General features: G+C 34.5%; 2 protein-coding genes across 3 annotated transcripts; both read left to right on the top strand.

Moving 5' to 3' along the window:
* The first annotated feature begins 2779 nt into the window (after positions 1-2779).
* LOC136817988 (protein tyrosine phosphatase domain-containing protein 1-like) lies at positions 2780-17127 on the top strand. Its single transcript, XM_067074359.1, has 15 exons — positions 2780-2955; positions 3232-3452; positions 4006-4086; positions 4419-4534; positions 5508-5529; positions 5767-5845; positions 6102-6217; positions 9782-9871; positions 12444-12546; positions 13103-13909; positions 14374-14475; positions 15447-15530; positions 15819-15863; positions 16024-16216; positions 16536-17127. Exons 1-14 carry the CDS (start codon positions 2926-2928, stop codon positions 16192-16194), a joined length of 2067 nt encoding a protein of 688 aa, XP_066930460.1. The 5' UTR covers positions 2780-2925; the 3' UTR covers positions 16195-16216; positions 16536-17127.
* A 1223-nt stretch (positions 17128-18350) lies between these two features.
* On the top strand, positions 18351-21908 carry LOC136817782 (glutamate dehydrogenase-like). 2 transcript variants are annotated; one of them, XM_067074098.1, is made up of 3 exons: positions 18351-18679; positions 18893-19114; positions 20404-21908. In XM_067074098.1, exons 2-3 carry the CDS (start codon positions 19112-19114, stop codon positions 21751-21753), a joined length of 1353 nt encoding a protein of 450 aa, XP_066930199.1. In that variant the 5' UTR covers positions 18351-18679; positions 18893-19111; the 3' UTR covers positions 21754-21908. The 2 variants fall into 2 exon arrangements, with proteins under 2 accessions (XP_066930199.1, XP_066930200.1); XM_067074099.1 differs by having other exon boundaries at positions 18439-18679; positions 18903-19114.
* Positions 21909-22126: the final 218 nt, after the last annotated feature.

Raw genomic sequence — 22126 nt, 5'->3', positions numbered from 1 at the left:
AAGGAAAGAGAGAGAAAAGTGTTACTTTATTGAAAACATTCTTTACTCATTTGCTTTAGATATTTTTTCACACCTTATGAGGGACTTTGAAAGTCAGAAATTACATGTACCTCTGTATCCTTTGTGGGAAATAATTTAAATTGTGTGTGGTTTACTTGAATTTGTTTAATTTTTAAAGAGCACTCAAGAAAGAAAACGATGGATCAATGGCATAAATTTCAACACAGATTTTACAGATTGTGAAACCTTGCTTATTTTAAACATTTTATACAATATATACATGAATATTATTTTTCATTTACTCTTACTTTTTGAAGCATTTTGTGAATTCTCTGATGGTGTCGACATGATTGATATTAAAAAACTACTAAAATAATAGTTTTTCTATTTAGAATTATCTATCTAATTACTCTTACTTTTTGGTATATAGACTAAAGTGAAATTCTCATTTTTCTTATTTTTCATCATCTGGTTTCTATGGGTCAAAGTTTTCAATAAAATTATGACCTTTCAAGAAATGATTTGTTTCAAAAAAGTATTTCAAGTATTGGAGAACATTTTGTCAGATTTCACCTAAATTTATGCTTTTGGTTTTGAGGTGTAATTAGTTTTTGAAACCGTTTTTGACTTGTAAATTCCTTCTTCAGATGTTCCAAATCATTTTAACTACTTTTAGCTACTTTCGAATAGTCGAGAAGTCGAGATGCTCAAGGTTTTTGACTAATAAAAACTATGCATGATTTCAACATAAGAAAAAACGCATTTATAGAGATTTGAAATTCATCACATTTTGACTTCCAGAAAATAGTTTGGGAGTTTTACTCAAGACCATATTATGAAGATATTTCTGGCTAAAAATCTCAAATGATTTGATTATCCATTTGTTTAATTGATAAAAGAGAAATCATAAAAGAAGAAGATTTAATCATACTTAAGGATAAACTCAATATTGCACAGTCAAGTTTTGTAACCCGTTATCCTTTACGTTAAACGTTTTAGCACTGGAAATTAATTTTATCAAGTTCATTCCTTTTGTCTTGTCTTTAAACCAGCTCATTTTCTCTGAATATTGATGACTCAGGTAAAAGATTTTTTAGAAAAAGGAATCTTTTATTGAATGTAAGATAAAATTTGTTTGACTGTTTGACTTCTATGAGACGTTCTAGCCGGTAGCAATTCATTTGAAATAAAACGAGTCTGTGCTTTGCTTTTACTTAGAAAATTTATCATTATTCTGAAGAAATGTGTGAAAATTCCTTTAGATATTTTTGAGATCATAAATATTGATTATACTTTAGTATAAAGAAGGGGAAAAAATAAAGTCGAGAAATATTTCCTTTTATAACACCATGAAAAATTCATGATTTTTTTATGGTTCACAAGTAACCATGGATTTTCTGAATTCTTGTATGTGAAAACATTGTCAGCCGAACGAACTATTTTGGTGTTCCTTCATCATTAGTATTCTCTCTTCAAGACTTTCAAAAAAAGGAAATGTAGATCATTATTTTATATTATTTTTACTTTTTTTAAATATTTTTTTCTACTTCTAATCTTTGGTACAGCTTGATAGAGGATCTTGATCTAAATGTTATGTCTTGATTCTTGTACAATTGTTACACTTTTTCTCTTGTTCTATTTTTATTGATAAGATTTAAAACCCCATAATGACTTATGTGTCACTTACTTTTGAATTTAATGGCATATCTTTTATTGGTAATTAAAGAACCGTATTGGATGAAGATCTTTGTATTCTAAATATTATTCTGGCGTGCAGAATCCCATGAGTCCTTTGCTTTACTTTTTGTTTATCAACATCATTTTTAGGTGCATATAATTTTTCGAATGTTATCTTTCCTGCTCCAAATATGATTATGCTCAAAAGGGGAGATTGAGAGATTGGTAACTCTAGTGTTTACGGTCGAATTCTGTCTGTCTTTTCTTATTTTCTAGGAAGTCGAATGTCTTTAATCAGGTTTTAGTCAGAGATGGATGGCTTCAAATACTGATGAATTACAAAGCAGTGTACTTTTTCTTCTTTAGTCTCCTTCGTTTATTTGAAAAAATTGAACTACGATCACAAAATGAAAGGTAGGCTCAGCAAACGGTCATGTTCTTACTTCGAGTTATAAAAAGTTGGTTTCAAAAAATGCTGATTTCTTCATGCGTTGACTCCACATGTTTTGTGGTCAAAATGCTCTAGGGAGCTCACTATTCTTCTTAGAGAAAGGGGGAATTCAAAGAAAAATGCAGTTTTTAGATAAGAAATGCAGGTGATTTCTACTTCTTGAAAATTTCTTTTCTTCTCCCCTGGTTTTATGGTCATAAATTTTATTTTCTATGAAGAAAGTGTTTTTTAGAGCTAGAGAAGTTGTCGAGGTGGTAGATATTTTTAGTACAATTAGAGAAATCTTGCCATTAGATAAGAAGCTTAGGTTTTCATTCGAACATTTTAAGGGAAATATGTCTTTCCTGTGGACATTCAAATAAAACTTCAGTGTTTGGAGATGCCACGTTTTTTTTCGGTTAGTTGGAGTAAATGGTAACGTTTTTGGATTTTTTAAAGGGAAATTTTCTTATAAGTTTGTTAATACCGCAGGCGTAAGTTTTGCTCAAGAATGTCCGAATAACCTAAAGTGCAAGTAAAATTTCAAATTAAAAATATTCCCCAGTTGACAGCCACACCACTAAAATAATATATAATAATAAATGAATGCGTGGTATCTAGAGGCTCAAAATCCTTTATTGAACATTGAAAATTACCATATCTCTCTTTTAGTGTTTAAATGATAAAAAATAATACAGAATCTAAGAATGGATATCAAATAAGAACCGTACAATTGGTTAAGAAGAGATTGGTTCGAACAATGTGGGGGGATTCTCGTGGTATCAAATAGTTTCCGATTCTTCCGACGCAACCCGGGAATGAATCCCGATTCTGACAGCATAAAATGGGTAAGTATATGGAATTTTTATACAGGGTCCAAAAAACTTGGTCTGTTTTCTTGCATATCTAGTGAACCTGCCCTTTGTTATCCAGGAGTTTATTTATATCGGAAACAGCATCAAGTCATACCTTCAGTATTTTGTCACTGCTTTTAGAGAAATCTACAAAAGACAATCGAGTCCCTTATAGGTTTTCGTGGAGTTTAGATGCATCTGCAACATTAGTTCTCATTGAAACCATCCAAAGTAAGTGAACTAACCGAAGGATTATCTTTCTTACCAAAGGTCATAACCAAAGATGATTACAGCACAGCAAGTATCCTCAATGAAATCCAAAAACTACCCGAACCCAAATATTCGGCATTTGGCGAACGTATCCGCCATGTTGCGCCCACCGCCATGCAATGCTCCATGTTTTGTGGTGGCAAACAATGTAAATATTGTAACCCTGCCAGGTTCAAGAAAGAACCCAATCAAGATGCTATAAATGGGCTATACTCTGCTTGGTAAGGGTTTATCTCATGTTTTTATCTACAACAAAGTGGTTTATTGGGCTTAATTCCAGTAAAAAAGTTAACCAAACCCCCCTTCCATTTATTCTTAAACGTCAAACAATCCCCCTTAGATTTTGCAATTTTCTTTGCAAACTTTTCAGGTACTTCCATGGTTTTTTATTTTACTCTGAAAGACCTCCCTTGAGACTTTATTGTCTTTTGAGAGACCTCCCTTGATTCTCCAGGTTTGAAGGGGGGGGGCTGAGTGAAAGATATAATAATCTTATCATATGACCTCCTCGGCACGGGGTACTTTTTATTGCTCAGTTCCTTATATATATTGTTATTGCATTCTCAATAGTAGGGTTGACAAAAAAGGGTCGTCCTAATTAATTTTTACCTATTAGGAATCTTTCTTGTAATAATTAGAGATAAGGTAATATTAGTTACACGGTCTTCTCGAGGTGGGATACGGGATATACAGGGTCAGTAAAAACCGTATTAGTGGCGAGGCTTGCCGAGTTAGTTATATTTTTCTTTACAACTTACTGTTTGTATTTTACAGGGTGACGTCAAATATTTTGGCCACTTCCCGACCTTCCACCACTGCTATAAAACAATACAACATCATCGAACAGTTTCAAAAGTAAGCCCTGGCTGCAATTCTATCTTTTTGAAGTATTCTTGTATTTTTCATAACGTCTCGTAACAAATTTCTGCGAAAATTTTAGCACATTTTAATCCAACTTTACCTACGTTTTCTTGAGAGTTCAAGGATTATGTTTTGGACTATTTTTGTTTCTGGGAACACCTGCATGGATTAGTAATGGTCATTAATAGTGTTGTTCTATTCGAATATGACGTTGTCGTGCAATAATTTCATGTGTGTATGTTTTTTACATTTTCGTTAGTAAAACATATTTTTACCTCAAAATTTACTTCGAGAAACTATATACTTCTCCCTTCATTTTGCAACAGGAAGGAAATTCGTTCCATCATCAACTTACAACATCCAGGCGAACATGCAGCCTGTGGTTTTGGATTGGAGGCTGGTGGATTCACCTACGTCCCTCAAGACTTCATGGATAATGATGGTGAGTATTTTTTTAGTTGAATAAACACACACAAAAACGCTATAATAACAAACCTTTGCTTATATTTGAGTATTAATTTTATGATTCCCTTTACTTGCCGATACAAGGGGAAGTCAATGGGCAGAACTGCAATTGGTATTATAGTTAATGATCAAAGTGGATTGTTTTTTTCGACAACTTATTTTTATAATTAATCGCACGATGGGTTATTTTTTTCTTATTTGGCACGCCCTCAACGAGAGCAATTTTAATCGTTAATTGCATCCTGTAGAGAGCAATTAATCCTTAATCACACTCTTCAATGCCGCGCCAATTTTTACAAAATTGATTTTAATGTTTTTTCTTACATTTTTTGCATCGAACGTTTTAATTGCATTCGAAATTAATTTTGTGAGAAATAAAATCTATAAACAACAATAAAAGAAAGACACAGAGAGAAAAGAAAAATATAAAACTCTCAGTGTAATTTCTGTTATTTACTTTCCTAACTGGGAAAAAGTAGTGAAAGCCATTGTGCGATTAGCTCGTAATCACATAATCACTCGTACAATTCGAAAATTGCACTTGTGAATTTTTTGTTTCGAATTTTCCTCGTCCTTTCGGACTCGGAAAATTAATAACAAAAAAATCACTCGTGCAATTATATTCGAATTGCACTCGTTATCATGCGATTACATATATTTTGGCTTCGGTTGATGTTATAGTTGACTCTCTCTCTAATTCGACGAAATGATTCGATACGCTCCATTATTCGATAGTATTGAAAGACACTGTCGACGAGAAACGCTTATAAACAATGCTCCACTATTCGATACGCTCCCTTATTCGATGAAAATCCGATTCCCCTTGAAAATCGAATTAGAGAGCGTCAATCAACCGATCACATAGTTCGATTTACTGACCCTGTCTGGTTCTTTTGTACTCATGTCAATTTCTTACGCCATTTTATAATTTTTTATTTTTTTATTTTTAGTATTTTTCTACAATTTTGGATGGTAAGTCAATTCAATCCTTCACTTTCGCAGAAAATGTTTTCTCCATTATTTAGCGTCAGAAACTAAATACTTCATCAATTTATTATCTGGAATACTTCACCAGTGAAGCAAAAAGCCATTAGATAATGTAACCTAATAAAAAAAACGTGACAAATTTCTATATTGTCTACTTCTGTACTTTTTACTTTTATATTTCAACCGAGGTTTTATTTAAAAAGTTACATATTTAATCAACAGGAACGACTATGGCGTCCGATCTTTGCAGTCTATTTTGGATATGGTCAAAGTATTCGACTTCGCGTTATCCAAGGGGAAAGTATGTATTAAATATAGCTCAGGCCTTACATATCACAGGTTCCCTTCCTTCTGCTTTTAAACAATTGGTGACATCCTATATACACATTTCATGGATCCTGATGTTTGGCTTTAAAAGTTATCCGATCAAACTCTGTTGAACTGTCCGAAACGTTAACGATATTTCAAGCCATTTCTTCTATCTGCAATCGGCCCAGTTTTAAAACGAGAACTCCAGTATTACTATAATCTTTTCCTATCTTTATTCATCCTTGTAGGCGGCTGTTCACTGTCATGCTGGACTTGGGCGGACGGGCGTTCTCATAGCATGCTACTTGATTTATTCCATGAGACTAACCTCGCATGAAGCCATTATGAAAGTGAGAGAAGCACGGTAAGCTTGGTCGTTCAAAGCCAATACTTGGAAAGAAATTCGACACTATTCTGAGATCCGATTGATTAGTGATTTGAATTGAAATAAACCAGCCGAGGCTGGAAGGTCAGCCAATAGAGCTTAGCTAGATAGCTTTAATAAGTGGGTTAACAGATGTAAGAGATGTACTGAAACAGAGTAGACTAAAAATGTTGAATAATGTACAAAATGTGAAACATTTGATAACTTGATTTAAAATTATTTAAAACAAGCCTGAGAGCTCCTCCAACCCCCCCCCCCCCCTCACGAGAAGCTCAAAATATACTTCTCTTTAGCATTGTAGCACTGTTTCTATGACATCAAACAATTAAGCTATAGTTCATTACTACAAAATAAAAGAGAAACATTGTGTAATTAAACATAGTGTAATTAAACATTTTGTTAATTTCATTCCAGTCAGTTATGATACATTTTTTCAGTTGGATGTCCCTTAAAGGAAGAAATTTTGGCGGAAAGAAAATTTGCCATCCGCCAAATTAAATTCCCGCCAAATCAATCATTTTGAAAATATGATCTCTTTTAAGGTGTTTTTGCTATTTTTTCGCTGTTTTGACGCCATCCTAAGGTTAAATTTTTAAGCGACCGCCAAATTAAATTCCCGCCAAATTTAGTTTTTTCGTCCATCCGCCAAATTAAATTCCCTCTGAAATTTCTTCCTTTAAGGTAGACAATCCATTATCATACCAAAGTTTTATATATACTAGAAATAAATAAGAAAATTGCCAAAACGTCAGAACCAAAATAAAGATATCCATCAAATATACATAGAAACTGTACTTTTTGTTTTACTTGATAAAACTCCAATAACACTTTCAACTAACAAGCTACAAGCTTTAAGTCACAAAGCGCAAACTCCAGAAAAAAACAATTTGCATCAAAAACTTTGCAAAACGTAGTTCATACCGTGAGATCGGGTAACTTGCATCAGTGGAGGCTAACATGCATAGCCCTCAAATGAATGACCTGGTTGGTCATTAAAATACAACTACTCAATGAGGTACGTAAAAACTGACTGCTATTCAGTCAAAGCCAAAATTTGTCAAGGCAAACATAATTTGCGTCCAGAACTGTTGAACAAATTGTTTAGTTTTTTAATTATTCAAAGTCAAAAAGCCATTTGTCGTAACTTTCTGCGATTCCATTAAAAACAAGTGATACATTTATGGACCTACCTGAATGAAAAATGAACACGTGAACAGTTCCTATGATTCAATTCCGAGAAAAGTTGGTAGACGAACGGACGGACAGACGAACACAGGTTAATTTATAGGACCTCCAGGTAGGTCCAAAAATGTGACTGATCATTGTCCTACTTTGCACTAGAAGCAAAATCACAAAATCTTGAAAAACACAATTTGCATCCAGTCTGCGTAAATAAATTTTGTAGTTTAGTAACGTCAAGTTACACAACATGCACACGACCATCTTGAAGACTTTGACACAATCTGCGTCCGGAACTGCGTGAAAAATAGTTTGATCAATTTCAACAAGAACTGTATATATTGATATTAATATAAACGATCAAATTCCAAAGACCATTTGTCATAAAAAAAGTCCAATAATAGGAGATGTGATGTCATCATTTGGTTCCCGTCATCTGACCGACCCTGATTTGCGGTCAGCAGGTAGAGTGGGAGAGTCGGAAAGCTTTTCCGCTGCTTTGCTGGATTTCCACTGTCGACCTCTGCACGCTCTGTGTTTAAACAAGTTTTCAAATCGAAGTAGAGAGCCGCATGCTAATGGAGAATAACCGAAAACACCAGTTTATCCACGGTTTCTCAATTTTATCAGTCCACACGGATTCCCTTTCAACAAGATGTAGCTGCTTCTTAACAGAAAAATATTTTCGACCGACCGACCGAACGACTCCCACTTTTTGGACCTACCCCGGTGGGGTGAAGGTCCTATAAATTCACCTCTGTCCGTTCGTCCGTCCGTTCGTTACTAGCTTTTCTCGAGATTGAATCATAGGAATCATTTGATTTTTGGTACAAAGGTGCAAAACAGTGGTGGCCAAAATGTGACGGAGCCCGATTTTCGAAAAAAAAATTTTTTGGGCAAATTTGGGCCAAAAAACGGCTAAAAAACGGGTTTTTTGGACTTTGTGAAAAACTGGATCATTAAATCTTTTTGATTTTTTGCATGAAAGTAGGGTACCATCATAGGTAGAAGATGGCTCAAGCAGATTTTTGCAAAAAAATTTATTTGGCTTAAAAAACGCATGTTTATCTATAAGAATCACTATTAATAAGCATACATCAATGTTCTTAGTCAAATTACTCAATTTCTTTATGAGATAGAAGTTTTTTTTGCTCATGAGGGCTTACTTTTGAAGAATATGTGTGTTTAGACATGAAATTTTGGTTGCTTGTCGTGTTTTTATAGGAAAACTGGCCAAATTCGATATTTTTTTATAAGCACATTATATTAGGTATTAGCTTTTCTGGAGATTGGCTCTTTCATTTTTTATGATTTTTTGCACAAAGATGCATAACTATAAACCCTCGAATGTGACTGAGCCCGATTTTCGAAAAAAAATGTTTTTGGGCAAATTTGGGCCAAAAAACAGCTAAAAAGCGGGTTTTTTGGACTTTGCGAAAAATTGTTAAAGTAGAAATGACGGGAACCAAACAATTTTTTGCGATTCGCCTTATCAAACACGTCCAAGTCCATAAAAGCACGATTGCATCCAGTCTTTATCAAATTTATACAGTAGCTGTATTTTTGTAAACTTTATCAAATTCCAATAACATTATAACACCATCAATCCCCTAGAGGCAAACAAGAAAAATATGTTTTTATTGCAAAAACTATTAAAAAGCAGCAATAAAAAGTATCAGAAAATTGAACATAAACAAAAACTTGAGCAAACGGCTTTAAACCTTCAAAAGATGTAGAAAAAGAATCCCCTTGATGAAAATCATGTGTTTGATTTGCTGAGTTAAAAAAATAAATGACAGAAATTGAAGCTTGCAACAGTTTTACACTGGAAATACTTTGGTACAACACTGACTTATCACATCTGACTTATCGCTTGAGCCGCCATCTTGAAACACTACATTATGATCTGTAAAAACAACGTACGCTAAAAGTACACAAAAAGTTAACCCGATCGGAAGAAAGTTTAGAAATCAAAGTGAGATCGGAAGATCGGATTTTTTTTTTGTCGTGTTATGGAACCGAATTTTACCTATTTGAATGCTCAGCTTAGGCTGACCAATAATTGACCCTATATTATTTTAATTTTACTTCATTGGTTCAAAAGTTATGTTCAAAAACCTAAAAAGTCAATTTTTAAAAATGTCAAAAGTTGCTACTCCCTGTAATATCAAGTCAAAGAGGGTAACTTATTTCTGGCACACCTGGTAATATCATGACAATACCCCGACTTTTAGTATTCAACGCAATACTTTAACGTTCTTTATCTATTCTGAGTCTCGCTCTTTAACCCTTTGGCAGGCACTCCATAGTCCGTAAAGGAAGTTTAACCTATTCTCCTTCAACTTTCCCTTTATCTCACAATAGACCAAAAGCAATCCAAACGAGAGGGCAAATCAACTGTGTCAACGATTTCGCTTCGTACATCAAACCCATGTGGAAAATCTTCAGTGATGAGTAAGATTTGACTATTTACTTGTTCTTGGTTGATGTCAATTTATCCAGCGTACGAAGTTCTTTATACCGGTCTCCACTTGCGCGCGCTGTGATCGCACTTTTTGACTTCATTCTTTTTTGCTTAAAAAAATGATTACGTTATAAAAATGTAGCGCGCGTTGGAAAAAATAGTTGAATACATTGCAACATTGCAACCTTTTTCAACCGTTACGTCAGATTGCGCCAATGGACTCGTTTCATTTTTCTTTTGACCAATAGCGTGGAAGCTTTACTCGAAAAAGTGCGATCGCAGTGCGGGCAAGTGGAGACCGGCCTTAAGTATACAGTATATAGTATTACAGTATATTTACTTTATACTTTTAGTAAAGTTACTCAAATTGAACACGCAAGGAAACGCAAATTTGAGTAACGGGGATTTCGTCTCTTGCTCGAGTTAACGTTACATTCGGGTTATAAAATATTCAAGTTATGAATTTTTCATTGCACATACGGGAAGTTTTAAAAGAATGCCTTTTTGTTGCTGTTTATTGTTCAACGTCTGCGCATGCACAGTAGCAGTGTCTTAATTGCCCGCATTGTTCAAAACTTTTACTGTCCAATAAGATTCAGGCGTAGGAGGGCTATCATATCCGGGGAATGTTTTTTCTATGTTATACAGACCCAAATTAATTGCAGGTTCAAAATTTAAAATCTGGTTAGACGTTCTCCAAAAATGGCCAAATAAACATTTACTGTAGGATGTATGACATTGATTGTGTGTGTCTACACAATTGCAACACCATTTCTGTTCTTCCATCGTCGAAACCATCTCATAAAATTTTCATTCATGAAAATGTAAACAATAGAGTCACTTATGCCATCTAAACAAAGCCAAAAGAAGTTCGACAGTTCGAAACATGTGTGACATTGTTCCGAAGATGAAAAATGAAGCGCATATGATGAAAGGTGTGAAAATTTTAGCTTTCCGATTTCTATAATGAGTCCCTCGTAGTTTGTGTTGCGTGGCGATATTTAATATAAATGTATATGTATACAGATACAAAGACGACATTTGTTGATAAAATACCTACTCTAGCGTTCCAATTGGACACGATGTTCCCAGTTAAGGTTTCAGTTTGATTAAGAGCTAAAGAAACGATGAAAAATAAAACAAAAGCTATCCATGATGCAACAACCATGTGAGATCGTTTGAGGAAAACCCAAGATGACTCATAACGTAAATGCAACCAAATGGCAAAGAATCTTTGTAATGTCAATAATATCATTGAACTGTACATTGGGATGAAGAATGCAGCTGTCATTCCGTAAAAGTATTTTTCATAATTAGGATGCTCGATTTCGATTACAATGCGAATTGTTTGATACACACTCAATAATATTAAAGAAATCGACAAGCTGATAAGTTCAATGTTTTCTGTGAGGTTGAGATTTGTTTTGATCAAAACACAAATTCCAAAAGAATGCAGAGAGATGACAAGAAATGCTAAACAAATGCACGTTATATCAATCCAGTCCCAGTGAGCCATTGATTGAGTATACTTTAATAGCAATATTAGACTTGAACGTTATTTGCCGAGACCGTGCGTCAACTGAATCTTGCTTTAAACATAAATTATTACAGAGACTATCCAAATCGGAAGTTTCATCTCATTTTATGATATGCGTAACTTGGAAAAAGAAGTTAAAAAAGAATTGGTCCAAAATTAGCCTCAAATTAAGTAGAACTTCATTCTATTGGAGAGAACTCAAGAAAGCTATTAAATACTCTATGAAAAAAAATAATGAATAAAACTATTATAAATCAAACCAAGGAACTTGATCAAACCTGTCCTTTTGGTCAAAATTTCCCATAAAAAGTACAACGTTTGAACCGGTAATTAACTTGGGTCTGTATATAATAGAAGAATCTCTATTGGAGAGAACTCAAGAAAGCTATTAAATACTCTACGAAAAAAATAATGAATAAAACTATTATAAATCAAACCTGTCCTTTTGGTCAAAATTTCCCAGAAAAAGTACAACGTTTGAAGCTTCAATTATCTTGGGTCTGTATATAATAGAAGAACCCCATCCGGATATAATAGCCCTCCTACGCCTGAATCTTATTGAAAAGTAAAGTTTTTGAAAAATGCGGACAATCAAGACACCTCTACTGTGCATGCGCAGACGTTGAGCGATAGGCAGCAACAAAAAGACATTGTTTTAAAACTTGCAATTTTAATAAAAAAAATCTTGAATATTTCTGTATCTGTACCATTTTCAATGGTCAAAGGGACAGAAGAAATTTGAAGAACCTTCGTTCCGCTCGAAACGTAAGAACATAAAAACAAAGTGTATAAGAACATAAGGCTTTTCTTTCGTTGGTTCAAATTTAAAACCATTATTCTTAAACGTGTAGGGATTTTTCGTACTAATCCCGATGACGTTAATCTCCCGTATTAATATTTATTTCAACGTTAAAAAAACTTATTTTTAGCAATGTTGACAAACATTACATAATTTTTGTCTATTTTCCAAATTACCCAAAGCAAAGATAACAATCTCAATTTTTTTTTACTTTGTTCTTTTGCAGTGAGGACGTGATCATGTACACATTCACGTTGAAGCAGTTTATGAATCGACAACGCAATCTTCTGCATGGTGAAGAAGCACGCACTCTTAGATTCGTTCCAAAAGTAATCAAGACTTTTAAATAACCCTTCATCAAAAAGCTATTTATTCGAAAAATTACCTGATTTACCGGACATAGTGTCCTCCCCCCATGTCCTCATAATCCCCATAATCTCCCTCCATGTTCCAACCATAGGCTTTCAACCCCCTTTTAGCATTTTTGCCAAAAAAATCCCCCCCTTTATTTTTGAAAATCAAGGGGGGGGCAAAATTAGATGCGAATGGGAAATCTCTAGGTGGGGGAAAAGATTTTCAGGCTTAACAAAACAGTGTAAAAACATCCCTTTTTAGAGAAATGACTCAATTTTTTATCCAAAAATGTCAATTTTTAGGCAAAAACGCATAATTGTTTTTTTCGAAAATGGGGGGGGGGGGAGGGGGAGGGAGCAAAGAGGCTTTTCAAAATTTAGGGGGGGGGATTTAAGAAGGGGGGGGCAACCAGAATTTTTCAAAACCAGCCCAACCAGCCGGGTATGTTATTTTTCATCAAAAAAAGCCTGCAACTTTTAATAGGAATGATAGGTGATGATAAAATAATAGCTATAAAAACTTCCCTTTCAGATTGTTTACGCTATTTGCAGTCGTTTATTAGTCCTGGCGGACATCGAATTCGACCTGAGCAAATCGGCTATTGTTACACACTTTGGGTTCATGAAGAATGCTCCCATCTGCAACAAAAACAACCAAGCGAATGAAGATGAGAGTAACGCCTCAACAAATGATGACAGTCTGGACGTCATGACCAAGACACAATTTCCCGTCGAAGAAGAGCCTTTCGCAGGGTCCAGTGGGGCCGAAGATGAACCTAAGCATTCGGGACATCCCTACCATAGTGACGAGGAAGTTCTCGAAGATCATCACCAGAAATTCAAACGCCAAGAGGATGACTCGGATGAACCAAGACTTGATCAACAACTCAAAGCTCATTCTTCACCGAATGTTGCATCTTCAGATTGTCATGATCAGCAAAACGATATTTTAAATAGGACGTTTACAGGCTCAACTAGTAAAAAAGGGGCCATACATTTAGAGCCAATTGCTCCACGAAAGACTAAACGTAAGAAAAAAAAAGGACTCCAAGATCGCATGAAAGAACTTAATGCTATTGAGGAAAGGAACAATAATGGGGAATCAAACGATGACTTTTTGAATACGTCTTTACCACCTGTTTTGAAAGATGTCCAAATAAAGAAGAGACAAAAGAATGGGTACAAGCAAAAGAAGAACGTTTTCAAACCGGATCAAATTTCTTTAGCCAGTTTCAGTAGTTTGGCTAATGAAGGGCTTTGCGAAGAGGAGATTGTGTTTAAGCACTTGGCATTTCGTACTAGTGATCTGACGGTTTCAACCAATATTGAACGGTACAAGGTCAGTTTTTCATCAATTTCGGTTATATGTATCTTTAAGGACGCTCTCCATCCTAAAATTCTTCCATTGTTGTCTTCGCCGGTGCTGACATTCTTCATTCAATCGAAAGACACGTTACTGATTGACAATGGATATCCTGTTCAGTTTTTTGAATCTAACCGAAACTTTTACCATTAGATAGAAAATATTACTGGCTTTCAGAAAATATATACTTTTGATGTATAAAGATTTTGTTGATCTAAAGATATGACCAATAAATTAAAGGAGAATGTGTCATGAAGGGTGTCCACATACCTCAATAATAATAGTATATAATTAATACAGAATAGTACATTACAATTACAAAATCAAATGGATAAATGATATCTAATGGCCGTGATAGCGTGTCTTGACTGACACACCAGGTGTCATTTTCCTTTGATTTAGTGTCTTGAAACTTAATTATCATTGTTTGATTATTTCAGCGCAAATTGAATAACGAAGACCTTGCATGGGATCAAATTGGTCAAGAGAACAACATCGCAGTCTTAACTGGCTTACTATGGTCTTGGTTCTCACAACTACAGGTATTATTCTTAATCTTAATCTATAATTTGACCCCCTTTCGATCCTTTGTTTATAAAACTTTGGAATATTAGAATAAAGTTCCCCAACGATGTAAAAATAATAGATAACCAACTACCTCTAGAAGGCACTTCTCCCAAGAGAACGACCATTGTTTTCCTATTGAAATGAGCACTCCTTTAAATAGCTCTGTGTGCAGTGCGTGTTATGCTTTTAGCTAGATTTTGACACACTTTTTTACATCCACTGAATTGATAGAAAATTTGAATTGTTATTTACTGCAAATTTTGGAATTTTTTTCAAAAGATAAAGGTACCAATCTTTAGACAAATTGACTACGGATCGGCCTGATACCACTTAATCTTCATCTGGATAAATAAACGCTCATAAAATGATGTTTTCTGAAAAATATATGTGTGATTTGAAATGCGATATCTCACGAATGAAAAGTGCATGAAGGTTGCCTGATACAAAATAAACAGATGAATGTTTATAGAACAATAATATCAAATTAAAAAATTCCTTCTGTGAGGCTGCCTATAGGAAAATATACTTTTTCTAACCCAAATTTTGGAAAAATATACATCACGTGATCGATTCTGTCCAATAGAAGGTTGCAAATGAAGCAAGTTTTTATTTAATTGCACTTTTTACGATGCAAAATGTCATTAATATTTTTACAACCATAACACGGATGTTTTTTGAGAATCAAGGCAAGTTGGTTATCTATTATTTTTACATCGTTGAGTTCCCATACCATGTAGACTTGGACGTCTTACTTTTACACATTCTGAACAAAGAAATTTATTAACACAATGTGTATAACAGTTTTGACTAGAATTACACAAAAAACTCTTAGAGATATTAGCAATTTATACCAGGAATTTAGGCAACCATCCCACTCTGTACCAAGAAATAGTTCTATATTGGCAAATAAAAATTAAGATGAAATCAAATTTTCTCTTCATTTCAGAGTCCAGTAGTAACGGAAGAAGTACTGGGTATTTTGAAAGAGAATATTGACACCCATGAAAATGCTGCTGATCATATTGACAGGGTATGTAATTTTAAGTCGAAATATTTCCTTTTGAACCCTCTCAGTATTGCATTTTTTTTAGAACCAGTGAATTTTTGTTTAGGCTCGGCTTTGAACTTCAAGATAATTTTTATCGTCATCTTTTATTTTAAAGGCCGAATAGAGGCTTTGTACCCTAATTTCACAGCTTTGATCCTTCCTTTGCTTTAATGTTAGTCATTTTTAAGAATTAATAGTTCTAAGAATTGCTCAAATAAAAGAACGTAATTAAACTGAATTTACTTATCCCATCTTATCTCGAATATTCAGGATATTTGGAAGATGGTCAAGTTTTTCATCGTTTTCTTATCAAAGGTAACTATTTACGTCTATTCTAAAAAACAGAATTCATTTGAAAGCTGTATGAGATATGCTAGCCATCTAACGTTGATTTCTAAGTCCTTCCTGGCGACCTGATAAAAATTTATATGGAAAGTGTACCTCAGTTGAACTAAGTTTCTTTGTCTATTTTCAGCTGAACGGTACAAAAGAGTACGAGGATCGAGTGTTGAGGAGATTTTCAGTCATCGTGACCAACGATGATTTCTCCAAAGATACCATTGAAAGGGATGTGTCGATACAAGATGCTTCTCCTGGATTGCAATTCTTCAAGTTTGTTTCGAGTTGGTTGCAGAGCATGAAGTAGATTATACGTGTTTTTTTTACAGGTAAATTTCTTCTCTCCTCTAATACAGATTTCCTAACCTCCCTCTCGTTGTCTGCATTAGCAACCGTCGCCCTTTATATCAAAAAAACTTTTGATTACAATTAATACATCTTTCTGGACTAAGTTGACAATTTGCAACCAAAAGTTCATGCTAAATTTCTTTCTCCCATGACTAAAGGATGACACATTCTTCTTGTAATTCGATATCAATTGATCCTGGGAGTATAGCATTCCTACGGTCTCATATTTCTTTAGACATGCCAATCTCCATGTCTGCACAAGGAGATCGTTGCATTAGCTTTTCTATTTTTGTATTTTAGCAAAGTATGCACTAAGGAGACATCGAAACCTACTGAGCTTCTCAAACACGCTTCACACGTCACTCACTTGTCATGGTTCTTACTTCTGAAGGCAATTGAAAATATAACCATAGACTTTATATTGGTATGGACCGGTCCGGACTTGTTGTGTCAAATAGACTTTGAACATTGTAAATATACCCTTTACTGCCTTTACTGTCATGTCAAGAGATATTTACATATTCAACTAGCATTCCATCCTCAAGTGATAACTAAACTTTCATTCCCTGATTAAGAAGGCTTTGAGACATGCAAGCCCTAAAGGATATTTTCTAGGGAGGTTTTTAAAAACTTTTTATACATACTATATCTTACACAAGTTGAATATATTGTTGGTTACCTAATATTAATTTTTTTAAATTGTTATTTATTTATCTTTTTTGAATATTTTATTTAACAAAAACAAAAACAAAATTATTTGTTTGTTTTTTTAACTTTGACGACGTGGTGAATATATTTTCGTGTTAAATAGCTTACATTATGAATGTACATATACTTTTTGCGTTTGTAATTTTTATCAGAGACATGCACACATTGGGCCTATTTAAACCTATTCGCTTGGTCAAATCCAACTGATTATTCGATTATACAAAATCTATTAAAAAAAAGCATTTTTATCGAGAACCTGTTGGAACATAGTATTTCATTTTAGTAACTATATCTCAAAACTGTCCGGAATTTTTAAGGTCAAAAATTATCTTTTAAGTTATGTTAGGGAAGATTCTGACAGAAGCAATCGAACAATGTTGTATATAGTAAGAAAATATTTTTTAGGAATGACGATAATACTGTAAATCGTAATTTATGACATGATGTAAATAATATGAAGAAAGATCGAGTATGATGAGATGCTCATCTCAAAAGCGTTATTTATGAAAACCTAATGATGAATTTGTTGTATATTAATTGCCATCTGGTTTTGTATTTGAAGAATGCTCGTTAACCACCTATTTATCCACTTCTTTTTAATTCTATAGAATTGATCAGCTCATTACTGCGTCTTCCTTGGAGGTCGTTGGGTTTTGATTTGACTCAAGTATTTAAGATTGAACGATAAGGATACGTTTTGTCGTGGATTTTTATTACATTAGGAAATCTTATTGCGCGTGAAGCACTAAATTTGTCTACTTTTCAGAATCTACACGTCAATTGAACCAACCTTATAGGTTTGTATCATGATTTTTTCATGTGGATTATTATTCAACATCTCTCTGCATGTGAACAAAGCATGATCAAGCCATTGCATTGTCATCGTTATTTACATGTGGTTATTTTTACGAGGACTGTTTTAGAAAGTTGTTTGACGTTGCAGTGAGCATTCCAAAAACCTCGTCGACCTACTGTAAGGGCAAATATTAACTCGGTATTTCCACTTAACTAGAGGGATCTACAAACACTTGCTACTTCTCGCATGAAGTTGATTAAATTTGACTACATAGTCGGTTGGGTTATGTAATTTTTTTTCTTCAATTTTTCAGTTTGTTTCAAATTCCACTTTTTGAACTTTGAACAACGCTTTTGCTTTGATGCTTTAGGAGAATGAATAAAATATTACATTCAACCGTGAATCAAAATGCCTCTAAGCTGTATTCCAGACTGTTCTAAAAATAAGATTTCGCAAATCAAATCAAAAATTGTGTAGCACCTGTTAATTTAACAAGCAATACTATACTTCAAACCGGCCAAACAATAAAGATGCCGTGAATCTTAAAATAAAAACATAAATCAATGATTCATCTTTGATTTCTGAAACATCATTTTTGACATTTTTAACTTCAGCTTGAATAATTTTTCATGCCGAGAGCAGGTGTGTGTAAGAAGATAAAAAGCTGAACTTTGCTTTTTTCTGATTTCATCAACTATCAAGGAGTGGTTTGAAATTCAGTTCACTTTTGGTTTAGTGAAAATCAGACGGGGTTCAAAGGTGCATTCGTTCAAGCACGTCAAAAAATTGTCAAAGCTTGCGGTTTCACGAAGCATTTCACACAAAAGTCATAATTTCTTTAATGATATAATTGATAACTGTTGAAAATCTTTAGAGATTTGTCGCACGAATCATTCGGAAAACGTTTTACCGTTGGTTTAAAGTACAAAGGTCAAACCATGTAAGTATAGTGAGCTATTAAAAATAATTTGTCTCTGCTTGTTTGTTTGCAATCCGATTAAAGTATCTTTTTTGTTGGCCGTGGAACATTCCTTGTTATAGGCGGACTAAAGATTTTCTTTTGTGTACTTATGGCACGGAAAATTACCAGTAGTTTTTACAGATGACCCTATAAAAGGTTGAGCCTGTCGATTAAATATTTCATCTTCTCTAGAACATTCAAGAAGAAGGAAACGACAGGACAGACAACACACGGAAGAAAAACGACATTTATCTCACGCGTCCCGAGCACGTACGTCGATCCGTCAATCAAAATACTTCACACTGACAACACGCCGCGGGAAAAAGGAAAAAGAAAATACTTCTAGGCTAGAAAAATCAAAACAAACAGTCACACACACCACACACCACACCGAAGAAACTATCCACAAGAATGGTAAAACTTTTTTTCAACCTTTTTTCCTTTTGATAACTCTCTTTTTATAAGTTTACTAGCTTTCCTATATATTAAAAGTATTTCCAGCTTAGAGCTTCAAATAGTTTTGTTTATTGTTGTTTTTCTGGGTGAAATTTGTTATGTTTTGAAACAGGAAGTTTGCTCGGCTGGTTTTTTTAGTTGTTCAAAACTGGATTTTGCCAAATTGGTACCTTTATTTTATGATAGTGTACACTCTTATCTTTATCCACCAGAAAGTGCAAAATCTAATGAAACCTTCTCTTGGAGCTATTTGTTTCTGTCTTCTAGAAAAAAAAGAAATTTAATTTGTATTTTCGTGTGGCGGGCATAAAGCAAGCATGATGCATGCATCATAAAACCCTCTTGAAGGTGATATGAACTTTGGTAATTTCAGGTTTCAGTCAATGTTTGAGAAAGTACACTTTAAAAGGCCTGATATAATTTTAATTACACATTTTTTTTATAAGAAGACTTAAAATTTTGGAAGCCTTCGCATGTTAACTTTTTGAGATTTTAGCCTATAAATGTTAGAATAGGAGAACTCTTCACATCTTCGCCATTTTGTGAGTATGTTTGTCAATATTTGTAGAAAGTCGGGTGTTTGTGAGTATGTAAATGTTCTAAACTTGGTTTTAATATTTTGGCCATCAAGCATTATATGTTCTTATAAAGTTTGTTCTTATAAAAAACATGTATAAAGAAATTGTTTTAAATTGTTTAAAAAAAAACATACAGTTTTAGCTAATATTCAGTTCTTTGACAAAGATCTATTCTCTATGCAATCTCTCTTTTATAAGAACTAATAAACTTTTAATGAGACTCTACTAAATTTGACCCTTATTTTGCATGCTTATTTGGCTCAATATTGTTCTTTAAATCTAATCTCAGTTTTCTGCAGTATTGAGCTTCATTGCTTTTATAACATGTTCTTATAAAAAAAGATGTAGTTCAGTGCCTTCAACAGCAATCCCCACATATTAAAACGAGATCAAATTTCCTCCTGGCCGGCTCCTGGTCAGAGGTATTGTTATTAATAAAAGCACTCTTATTTTTTTTATAGATCTGTTTATTTTTTAATCCCAGATTGCTCCGTTTGTAAACTGTCTGCAGTATACAGTAAATAAAAGCTACATAGTTTTTTTAGTGAGATCAATTTGTAGTAATTTTGGTTTTTTTTACTCGTCTCTACTCCTCACAGGATTGAATTTTCTAAACTAGAATTTATAACGTCAAGCTTTCTACAATACAATCTTATGTCTTACTTTCAGAGTTTACCATACAATTCCGCCGAAGAATTTTACAAAGCTGTTGAAGCAAGAAATCCAAACGAACCTGAATTCTTGCAAGCTGTGAAAGAGGTGTGTGAGACCATCTGGGATTTCTTAGTAAAGAATCCACAGTATGCTCAAGAGGGTGTTCTTGATCGTTTCACCGAACCCGAGCGTGTTGTGATCTTCCGTGTGCCGTGGCTCGATGATGCAGGAAACGTCCGTGTCAATCGTGGATTTCGTGTTCAATTCAACTCTGCTATCGGACCATACAAAGGAGGACTTCGCTTCCACCCAACAGTCAATCTCAGTATCTTGAAGTTTCTTGGCTTCGAGCAAACCCTTAAAAACAGTTTAACTACCCTTTCAATGGGCGGTGGAAAAGGTGGATCTAATTTTGATCCTAAAGGAAAATCAGACCGTGAAGTGATGCGTTTCTGTCAATCATTCATGACCGAATTGCAACGACACATCGGCGGTGATACAGATGTTCCTGCCGGCGACATCGGAGTCGGAGGACGCGAAATCGGCTATTTGTTCGGCCAATATAAACGTCTTCGTAACGAGTTCACTGGTGTTTTGACTGGTAAAGGATTCAACTTTGGTGGAAGTTTGATTCGACCAGAAGCCACTGGTTACGGTATGGTTTACTTTGTTTCAAGTATGTTGGCTACTAAAGGACTTAATATGCAAGGTAAAACGGTTTCCATTTCGGGATCTGGTAACGTCGCTCTCTTCGCTACCGAAAAGGTGAACGCTCTCGGTGGAAAAGTCGTTACCCTTTCCGACTCTTCCGGTTACATTCACGACGAAGCAGGTATCGATTCCGAAAAACTGGCCTACCTGATGGATTTGAAATTCGAACGTCGTGGACGCATCAACGAATATGTTCAGAAATATCCAAATGCTAAATTCTACGCTGGCGAACGTCCTTGGAAAGTGAAAGTCGATGTAGCTTTACCAAGTGCCACTCAGAATGAACTTGATGGTAAAGATGCCGAAGCTTTATGTGCTAATGGAGTTGTGGCGGTAGGCGAAGGTGCAAACATGCCCAGCACGCCCGAAGCTATCGATGTCTTTATCAAAAATAAAGTTTTGTTTACACCAGGAAAAGCTTCCAACGCCGGAGGCGTTGCCACAAGTGGTCTGGAAATGAGCCAAAACAGCACGCGGTTGCAATGGTCACGTGAGGAGGTTGATGATAAATTACGGAAGATCATGTCAGCTATCCACGAAAGTTGTGTTAAGTACGGAACCGAAGATGATGGATACATTAATTACGTCAAAGGTGCCAATATCGCGGGTTTCGTTAAAGTTGCTGACTCTATGATCGCCCAAGGAGTTGTTTAATAAACACTATATCTCAGCAGAAAACACCATGAACTTTCTCAAATAGTATACTTTTTTTCTAATTTTTGGTTGCATTATTTTTTGTAGTCTTTAGTTGTAAATAAATGAATTCTTTCTTTTATAAATATGAAATACCACAAACTAACAATACAGTATTGAAAGTAAACGATTGGCGATTTAATTTTGTTTCCCCTTTCCCATTTTCGACCTGATGTGATAAAACCATAAAACAATTTTCTTTTGGGATGTCTTTGCCCGTTAACAAAGCTTTAAGCTTTTTTGTACAATATATTTTGTCTGCATCTATAAAATTAATGTGAGACCTCTGCATTCTACAATCAGTGACGAAAAACTTGGCACAAAAAGGAAACCA

This window comes from Clytia hemisphaerica, unplaced genomic scaffold, assembly GCF_902728285.1.
Source record: "Clytia hemisphaerica strain Z4C2 unplaced genomic scaffold, Clytia hemisphaerica genome assembly, whole genome shotgun sequence".
NCBI classification, from domain to species: domain Eukaryota; kingdom Metazoa; phylum Cnidaria; class Hydrozoa; order Leptothecata; family Clytiidae; genus Clytia; species Clytia hemisphaerica.
Note: the sequence above shows the minus strand (reverse complement) of the source record. Positions and strands in the feature narration are given on the sequence as shown.